This window comes from Saccostrea cucullata, unplaced genomic scaffold (genome assembly GCF_032062105.1).
Source record: "Saccostrea cucullata isolate Sc308-1 unplaced genomic scaffold, CSIRO_AGI_Scuc_v1 ctg1971, whole genome shotgun sequence".
Classification (NCBI taxonomy): Eukaryota; Metazoa; Mollusca; class Bivalvia; order Ostreida; family Ostreidae; genus Saccostrea; species Saccostrea cuccullata.
In genome coordinates this window covers 1,976-12,716 of record NW_026937613.1, presented here as the reverse complement: position 1 = coordinate 12,716, position 10,741 = coordinate 1,976, and the positions used below count along the sequence as shown (strand labels likewise).

General features: G+C 33.8%; 1 protein-coding gene across 1 annotated transcript; it reads right to left on the bottom strand.

Moving 5' to 3' along the window:
- Window positions 1-1,923: 1,923 nt before the first annotated feature.
- Window positions 1,924-9,680, bottom strand: LOC134248490 (E3 ubiquitin-protein ligase RNF168-like). The gene is given in 5 exon segments (XM_062730883.1): window positions 1,924-4,196; window positions 4,198-5,891; window positions 8,126-8,275; window positions 9,120-9,190; window positions 9,372-9,680. Coding segments are annotated over 5 exon segments (2,541 nt in total). The 5' UTR covers window positions 9,661-9,680; the 3' UTR covers window positions 1,924-3,859.
- Window positions 9,681-10,741: the final 1,061 nt, after the last annotated feature.

The window sequence follows — 10,741 nt, the reverse complement described above, 5'->3', positions numbered from 1 at the left end:
AACCCATTAGCTAGTGCTAAATGTAGTAGGAGCGTGGCCTCACTATTTACAATACACCACCTGGCCACTTTAAACTCTGTTACATATCAATGGGCAGATCACTCTAAGTTCTCTAAAGGTTCACTTGTAGCAGCCTTATATATACTAAAATTATTCTAGCCACAAGCTTGTATGAATCCTCTACCACACCATAGGATTCCTCACTCTGTTTTTTAGACTTTTTTCCTAGAGGTTTGCTTATAATGAGCTTATTTTTTGTATCTTGTTGAGTTGCAGTCACTTTTGGATATATATATATCAAGATTTTTTGACTGCATTGCTTATGCCCCAACATTCCCAGAATACGCTTTTGGTATTTCAAGCCCAGTAGAACCTTTTGCTACCATACTTTTCTGTACATATACCGCATATATATTTACATTTATCTACCTGTCTTTGTCTGACATATCTCTATTTTTTCATTTTCTTATACACACACACTGGGTACCTGTTTCAAGTCTTTTTAATAGTGATTTCATTTGATCTCTATAATTTTCTCAAGTTCTCATTCATTTAGCATGTTTAGATACCTAAGAAGGAATTTCTATCTATTGTGTTTCATAAAAATATGTTGCCAAAAAGTGAAAAAACTGAATGACTTGCACATTAAGGTATTGATCTACATAATGAACAATGTATGTCATTAATACTGTGTTTTAGTTTGTTGAAAAGTATTGTTTTCATGAAATCCTTTGAAAAAATATGAGTGGATCTCATTTATGTGTTGTTTTTCCTTCTTTCATATTACTGTTTCATAGTATATACTGTATACATGTGTACCAATTAAACCATGCATAGAAATGTATGAGTTTGTAAATACAGGGCTATTAAAGCTATACAGATGTTTATTGTTTAACACTAGTACATTTAGTGTAGCACACGAAAAAAATGTTCAACTTGGCATTAAAAATGAATGAGTCCTGTCTTTGTCCCTGGCGTGATCATGTTTTTGTGATTTTGATATTTTAGGTATTATTATAACATGTTAATACTATGAATATTATCTACATTGTCAATAAAATAAGAGAAAAAGAAATCTTGGATCTTTTTTTATATTTAAAAACTATACATTTGAGTTAGCACTAGAATATTTGACTCAGTTATTATAGTTATTGAAATAGTTTATGAAATATTCAATATTTGAAATTGGTCATAAGAGGCTTTTCTTTGCCATAGACTTTGGTTATGACTAATTGTGTATCTTGGCCCTGTTCTAAGGTCATTTGGATGAGGTCAAGGTCAAATTCCTGTCTGGGTCATATGTATGGAAGGACAACAGTGCAAGTGCTTTTACCTGACAGAATGAGTAAGGAAATTAAAAGTTAAGTAAAATGGGTATTTTGTAAATTAAAGTTCCAAACTTCTTTAAGTGTACCCTTTGGCAAAGGCTAGTTCTAGTTTTAGACGGTACCAGTATATTCCTGTCAAGTAAACATGTGGCAGGGGTTTAGTGTGCAATTGTTGCACACACATTTTTTTCCAGTTGTAATGACGTATGCATTAACAATAAGATGCAGTATTCTGAGCCAGTGCTATTTTTTTTTAGAATCTCATTAAAAATATTCAGAGCTGGAATTGGACATATTACTTGAGTGTGCAATATGACCTGTCCAATTATTTTCTTGTTTGTTTTTCTCCAGAGTCAGGACTCCAACTTCATCAAACCATATATACTGTAAATGTATTATATTTAGCAATGTCTTGTGCTCATTTAGCTTTCTACTTGATTAAGTGGTTGCTGGGTTCAGCCAAAGCCCCTAAAAAGAATACACAGCCAAATGTAATACATTTACAGTAACATGGTTCCTATCTACTACATTATGAAAACACTTACAATCAGCAGCTTTTGTTTTCCTAAAAAAAAAATACACATAAACTAGAATCTCGAATTTTAAAATCATTTTTAATTTAATCATTACAAAAAGTTGCCAACAATTTAATAAGCATAACAGTACATCTGTACAATGTATATTACAAGTCAACAGAGTAAGTCTCAGTAACAAGAACACAAAAATGGCCGCCATTAAACAGGAGATATACATCATGGGGGAACCTTGCGTAAGCAGGGAAAATATATTGAAGCAGATCGCATATGATATTGCTGGTTTTCTGTATATGTGACAAAGGAAAACATACACAAAATATTTTTAAAACTTGGAAAAATTAAAACTTACAGTTCACAGAGAAAAAAAAATACAGTCCTAAAGGAAAGTATATTTCAAATTTATTGCTGATAAAGAATAAAACAAAAATTGTTTAAAAAAAAAAAAAGAAAAGATTTTTCATTCAACATTAAACTACATTTTCAGAGAAACTACTTAAGTAATGAAATTACTACGGGCTTTATGGAACTGTGTACCAGTTGTCTAGTTTTGGATATCCAGTTCATGCTTTAAGCAATTACAATTAAATTAAGATCAAAGATATGGTCTCCATTTTACAAAATAACTTGCAGCTTGGACCAAAATGTAAATACTTTTATAAAATTAGTTTTCAACAGTTGCATATCAAATTTCATGGTTTTACATTCAATTAAATCTTTGGTTATAGTTGAAATATTCTTTAAAAAGGCCTCATGTTTCAGCATGGATGAAGTAAATTCTTTTGAATGAATATGGACTTTTAAAAATCCTAGATCCTATTACTTTGCCAAAATATAATGAATTTATTCAATATAAATATTTATCCTACAAACACTGACTACTTTTGAAGTATACACAGATTTCTCTATACCTGCTATACAGGATCATATACAAACATGTAATTTGTTGCCCTACATTATATATTTCATATTTTGACATCACATAATATTTACAAAAAAAATAAGTAGAATACATTACTTTTCATTTTGCATAAAATTGTGAAGCATCATATGGACATGAACATGCTTTAGGGAGACTTTCCTCCAACTTAAAGCCTTAGCTTTAACATCTATCATACATTTACTGTAAACCAACTTTTATTCGCGTGTGAGAAATTTTCGTGAAGTTCGCGAGAGCCTCTTCATCGCGAATATTTCTCACCACGAACTGGTCATTAAAGTGTATTTGTCTATTAACTACAGATCCAAAAAGACTTGATCGCGAAAATTAATTGTCGCGAACTAGTTTATCCCTTGTAAATCGTGAAATAAAGTTGTCGCGAATAAAAGTTGGTTTACAGTACGAATTTCTATGGTTTCATGCCTTCTTTTTTTCTTCAAGACCAATTTAGCATTTTCTGGTATTTCTTTCAAATTAAGTAAAACAGACACCTTTTTATTATAAAAGTAAAGTCTTATAAATTATACTTCGCTTTGCTTATCTCAATGATAATAAAGGCATTTCTGTCAACAAATTCCAGAAACCTGTCACAAATGTAGGTATGTAAGGTACTAAACTTCTAAATTTTGATGTCTACTCGAGTTTAATGATTTACTTTACTACCATTTCCTATGAGAAAAAAATAAAAATATCAATGTAGAATAACTTGACCATCTTTCTAAGATACATGATGATGTTTTATTGTCAATAGGGACATAAAGCATAAAGGCAAAGAGGGGCAAGAAAACTATGTACCTGGTAGATTGTAGAGTGAACATAATTAAAACAACCCATTATTCAATGGTTATCAATCACTTCAATGATCAATCACTGATCAACTTAAAACATTAAATAAATGGAAAATTAAACCAAAGTGAAAATGCATCATTTAGATCAATATGTTTATCTTTATAAAAAAAAAAAAGAATGCCTCTTTCTTTGACCTGATATGGCCCTCATAACAGACAAATAAATCAGGCTGTGTAATTGCACAGTTCATCTTTTTCAGGGTGAAATGATCAGATGGAGAGCTTCGGTTTCCGTCGGAAGTTGTATTCCTCTGAGGTCCCCTTCAGCTTGAAAAACTGAAAACCAGTTTTCACCTCCATCTCGTACTGCTTAGCGAGTTCTTCAGCTAGTTTTCTGTCCATCATTTCCTGTGTTTCCCTGTCCAATCTCTCCCCACCACTGACTCTGAAATCGGCCTCTTCATCCAATAACTGGTTATTTTTAATGGCGTCCTTCACCCGTTTTAAGTTTGACTGCGAGCAGAAGTTAAGGATAGGATTTTTGGCCTGCGAATGCTGGACTGACTTAAGTTTGGCTTTAGATGTCGTCTGCTTCAGTTTGGATCTACTTCTCTGTCACTTTCCTTCTTTTCTTAGGTTTTTCATTGTTAACGGATGTAGCTGTCCTTTTCTTTGAATGCGGTTTAGGGGCATCTCTTGTCTCTACATTCTGTTCATCCAACAAACCACTACAAACACTACTGTCCTTTGAACTTTCATCCAAGTCCAAGTGTTGTCTCTTGTGCACTGCACTCACAAACGTCCACATGGGGTCTGGGTTGTACGGTTTTCTCTCACGTTTTGGATATGTCTTGACCTTTTTGTTTTGTTTCGCCTTTCTTCGTGGACCATCCCCTAATGCTGTCACACTGTCTGATTGTCCTTGCGTAACTTTACGAACTGGTTCCCCATCCACATCGTCCCTACCACTGGGCTCCAAGTGATAATTGTTCTGTCCGCTACACTCCGCGGATTGTTTAATCCAGTCTGTGATAGTCCGCTGAGGGCTTTTTAATGCCACTCTTGCCTTCCCAGATAATTTCTGCACCTTTTTCTGTCGCACACTAGTGTCCTGTTCACTTTTACTTTTTGTTAGAATTGGTGATTGCTTTCCCGCTACTGTGGTTGTCTCACTATTTATTCTTTGCGGATTGTTTTCCTTCATGGGTGGAATGTCAAAGTCATCATCGTTAAATGTGGGTTCCAATGGAATGACAAGCTTTTTCAGTTTGTATTTGTTTGTATTGGATTTCTCTTCCACACTTCTGGAATCTTCCTTGCTCTCATTCAGAGAAGAATCTTCCGGATTGTCTGCCTCCAGATTAATCACCATGGCTGAGTAATCATGATCACCGCTAGCTTTGTCAGTCCCACTATAATCATGATCACGCGTCAAGGTCACCACCTTGGATTTCTTGGTGTCTTTTTTAGTCTCTGTGCTTGTAGACTTGGACAACTTATTGACAATGGTCTTCCGCTCTTCCTCCAACTCAGATAATCTTCTCTGCATGATTGGACTGGAAGCATCCAAATCAGAAAGAGTCCGGACTGGAGATCCGAAGTCCGTTTTACTCAAGTTTCTTGGCGTGGTACGGATAAGTGGTGCCTCGACAACCTTTCCGCTGGGAAGTTTACGAGGCGGGGTGAGAGGACAAACTCTGATTGGTCGAAAGTGACTGATCTCCTGACTAATGCTGTCCGTACTCTCAGAACTCTGACATCTCTCTATCACCTCAACAGAGTCTTTGTCAAATATTTCCCCATCAGAGCGATCACTTATATTTTCTATGGCAGTCTCCAGTGATGGAAGACCAAGAGAGACATATTTTGATGGAAGATCTTCATCGTCATCATCATCCTCAGCATTTTCCATTTCACTGGTGCTGGTGCAGCTTCTTGAGGAAAGTCCAGCAGACGACAAGTTCCTAGAAACCATGTCTCTCCCCTGGGTCGACTTCTCTGTGGAATCATTACATTTATAAAGAAATGGGGAGGCACCACTATGTTCCTTCCCTTTCTTCTGTTTAGAAGCCTTCTCTGTAGGACTATAACACTTGTAAGGGTACGGCGAAGATGCCTTTCTGCTGGCCGCGTCTGCTGCTTTCAGCTTTTCTGCTTCTCTCATTTTTCGGAGCAGGGAATCAATGGTTGATGGGGGTCTGCTACTAGAGGCACTACAGGAGGATGTACTGGACGTACTGCGAGTCTGGCGATGTGCCGCATCATCTCCAGCCAGCAAAACAGAATCATCACCATTGATACTCTGAAAATAAAATATTCTCCATCAAAACATGAACTTCACGCAAATATTGTATTTAGTTTAGCAAACCTTTAATCTGACAAATTTTAATCAACAAAAAATATTTTTAAATTGTTTATGTTCTAAATGTAACATTATCATGATTATGAAAAAAGTCAACTTTATATTTAAAGTTTGCAAAAAAAAAGAAAATTTCGAAAAAAAAAAAAAATGTAAAAATAAGCATAACCTTTAATCATAAGGAAATCTATAAGAAAGTAAAACTTAAGGATGTACAACACACCTACCTGAAAAAAATCCTGTTGTTTAATTTTCGTTATTTTTGTATATTTAGTACATGACTATATCTACTGCATGTATGCACATTTTGGACAAAATCGTTCGAGTGGTTTTTGGACAGGAACTTCCAAAAGTTACCCCTCTTTAGTTGTTTACAAGGAGAGAAAATTTTTAATCAATGAACTACTTAAACCTTGATTTTCAAAAAATCCAGGTTAGATATAAATGTCAAATTTCATTGACTTATTCCTTTAACCATTTAACACAAAAGCATAGTCATCTTTTTGATATACATATTATCAAAACAATTTTTACAGACCTTAAACTGAAAAACTATGAATTATCTAAGCCTTGAAAATTGTGTATTTTTCAAATTCAACATTTTTTAATGAAAAAACCTGTCGTTTAATTTTGGTAAAAAACTTTCTTTAGGTAGCTGGTAGTAAAAATAATGTTTATATTTTTTTGTATAATTTTTGTACGAACAGTTTTGATTTAATAGCGGAAAACAACCCCCTCCCCCTTTCTCAATAAATCAGGTTCCCGCGCGTCTTTCAGACGGGGGTCGATCACTTTGCTATGAATCTACAAATACACATTTAAATAAAATCTAATTGGAATATTGCTTTTGCTTCAAAAATATATTAACTTACAAATTTAAAAGTTCTCATCTGTAAAGCATATTTAAATGTAGACTTTTAGGCAATTTTTAATACCCCTACCACCCCCACCCCTTCCTTTTTTGCGTCGCAGACCATTATAGCGTTTGACAAAACGTCGTTTACAGTGCAAATATACTAGTATTTCGTCATTTGAATCCCGGAGGTATGTATTAGTTTTTAAATTCATGAATGCAGAATAAATATTGACTAATGTTTTTATATGTATCAGGAAAAAATTACTGAAGGATTTTAGTGTTTAGTCCATATATGTATGTGTTATGCATTCCATATCACAAGAAACCTGGATACGAAGTCAAGTTATGTTGAACTTGAATATGTTGATTTTTAATTTTATTTCTTTAATATTATTTATTTTAAAAAATGGAGTGTGTTCAAGTCTCCCGGCCTGTGATATAAATGGAATAATTGTAGTTTCTTTCATGTCATTATTTTAAACGAGACAGTATCACTATGTGGGAAATTTACACCTTTCTTTTGGGAAAAAAGGTACCTTTTTTGCATTGGGAACGGGGCCGATATAATCGGCCCCAGATTTAGAGAATCGAGAGCCCTGTCTACAGTATTCAATTCTCGGATTTATAAGGTCTTGCTCTAAATGTATCTGATTCTGTGGAAACCGTGAATAAAGGGAGGAAAATAAACATCTCCTACATTTTCAGAGTTGTTCCTCTTTGATCAGTAAGGATCTGAGAACAACATTGATTTTACATTGTAAAAAGTTTTTGTTTGTTTATTGTTGTTTTATTTAATTAAAGAAGAAAAACAATTATATTTATATCGTAAATGCACAAATTGTAATGAGGACCATTAATCGGAATGTTATATAGACAATTGTACATAATGAGAATTTCGGCAATGTAAAATAAAATTTTCCGAATAAAAAAAATGCTGCGCTTTGATCAAGAATACAATTTATTATATACGAAATGAAATGAAATAAACATTACGGGATGGTATTTCATGTCTTGCTTTTTACGGAGTTTAATCGGGTTAATTAAAAAATACTTATTGATTGCGTATGGTACGCATAATCACAGCCAAGTCCCACATACCATTTTTCTTTTATGATTGATATACATCGGGATCGTTTTACTCGTCATTTTGATGCTGTATTTTTGACGTTAAATTTGACGTCACGTCAAACGTTCAATTGAAATCCCTAGAGTTATCTCCCCCAGTGTGTTGTACGTCTTTAAAAGCATAATTAGAATATATTGTGAACTTCAATTAGGATTCAGTTTAAGATTTATCATTTTCTTTGGATAAAATCCTGACCTGGTTGACCTCTTCACTGATCTCCTTAGCTAGTTCCCTGTCCCTGGTTTCTAGTTCCCTCCTCCTGGCTTCCTCTTCCTCCAGCTGCCTAATCAGGGCCTCGCTTGCCTCTTGTTCTTTTTTCCTCTCTTCCTCCCTCTGGGCCTCCAGCTGAAAAATAAAATGAAGGATTAATTGACTGATCTGTCATAGCATATGATATGCTTATCAATATAATCCTTTTAAGATGCGTGTTTATAGCTAACATGTTTACAACAAATTGATGCTTATACTTATAATGAAGTGATTTTCATTCCTCATGACTTCAAGCTATATATTGGAAACTTATTAAATAAATGAATTATGCTTAAATAAATGAGGCAAAAGTGTATGTCCCTTGCACTTCGTTAAAAACAAGCTTCACTGTATATAAATTTCAATGATTTTTCTATTGCTAATGTTTGCAACGCATATCCTTTGTTGTTGATACTGATCAGAAAAAAAGTACAATGTACAGTGGAGCCTCATTTATCCAGACGCTTTGGTTCCTAGTCAATCTGTACAGATATCTGAAGCGTCCGGATACCTGAATCACCAGTTAAACAAAACAATATAACATTTAAAAATTCCGTCCCGATGAAAAATCGTCCGGTTACTGAAGCATCCGGATATCTGGGATCCGGATATCTGAAGGTCCACTGTATACTCCTCTGGCTCAAATAATTACATGTGTGTGACAGCTGCCAAATCTGAAGCTTTGTTGACTGTATTTTTTTATCGAAAAATCATTAAATTGATTTATTAAACTCCAAGATAATTATATTATATACTTTTTTTGATTAGACTGTAAAAAATTTTAAATTTCAAACAGGTAACATATACAAGTGATAGGGTTTGTCATGTATTTTGACATGTCACCTAATAAATAGACATGTTGTATGAAAAGCATGGTAAAATGTTTACTTTTCTTACGGGTATGTTCATTATTGAATAAAGAATTTAAATATAATCAAACCCTTTTCATCTGTTCTTCATATTCTTTCCGTATTTCCCCCGGCTCAGCAATACTGATCAGAGGTTGGAACACTGAAAAAAAAATATAGATAGATAAATTCGAAAACAAACTTTTTTTTTAATTAAAAAGGATCAATTTATGCCTTAAATTTTTGTTTTTGTAACTGTTGTAAACTCTGTTTAAAGTCCAATTTAAGTCTTTAACAATTTTTTTTAAAAAATTAACCGATGACAACTCTACTAAAATTCTAACCAGGCTCATCAATGCTGTCATCCAGCCCTTTCTGTCGTTTTTCCACTTTCTCCGGAAAGAGCTGCTGAATTTGATTCCACAGCTTTTTGTTCACCAAGGTGCCATTTTTAGCTCCCCTTCTGGCCCACACGGCGATTCGGACTCGACACATGGGACATGCCAGGCTAGCTTCCTCCACATTCTGCTTGAAGCAGGGGTAACACAGGGTGTGCTTGCACGGCATCGTGACGGGCTCCACCAATATACACATGCATATTGGGCACATGCAGTCTTCCGCTGCAAGAGTCATTGTGACACGTCACCTTAGAAAAAAAGAAGAAACTTTTTAGAAATGAAGTTAATTAGAATACTTCAAATAGTATGATTAGGTTTGATCATCACCAGATTAAATTTTTACAAGTCTTTTTACATTAAGTAACTTTTATTAAAAAACAATGATGGATTTGTTTTCTTACATCAAAATGTATGACTCAAAAATAACTGTACTGAGACAAAATTATACATCAAAACTTGAAGAAGGCAGATCGTTTCACTCTTACTCTTATTCTATGTAACCAACACTGATAACTTCTAGGGGTAACATACTGTGATATATTACACATTTGATTTGTTATTTGTGATATATAAATCAAATTGTGAATGGTTCATACTTTTGTTTATCAAAACAGAAGATGAAAAAAGGTTAGGATCAATTGCTTAGCTCACAACACATCAGTTATTCATTTCAAGTTAAGTCGAGGACAAACCAATAATGATCGGACATCGGTTAATTTTCACAATTGATCATCAGTTGGAATCGGTTACTGCTTCCGATGAGATTTTTCCCGATTATAATCGGATGTCATAGTTTGGTATATAAAATGCAGACTGTTGCATTTATTTAATATTATTTCCTGAACATGAATATATAAAATACATGTATGTAATTTATTGTTTTCTTTGTTGTTTTGCTTATTTCACACTTTCTACATGAATGCATGGTTTTAACTTAACTAAAATTTCCACTAGCCACATGGGCTCCTAAAGTTTTTAATTTAGGAGCCTACAGCTAAATCTGTTAAGGCACAATCTCTGTGAATTTTGAACCCTTTGAATACATCACTTGGTCAATTAAAGTCTAGATATAATTTAATATAAAATACACTTGTGCATTTGTTTAAAATGAAAATTGAAGTTAAAATTACTTTGTGAAATAAATTTTGCATAAATATTTCATCAAAGGAAATGAAATTGAATTTAATTAACAATTTTACTATCCTTTTTTGCAAGATTATATACTTAATCACCTTTTCCTGGTCATTGGACTACCGTATAATCCCTATTAACCGCCCCTGCCCCTATAAGCGCCCCCTTATGTATTTTTTAATTGT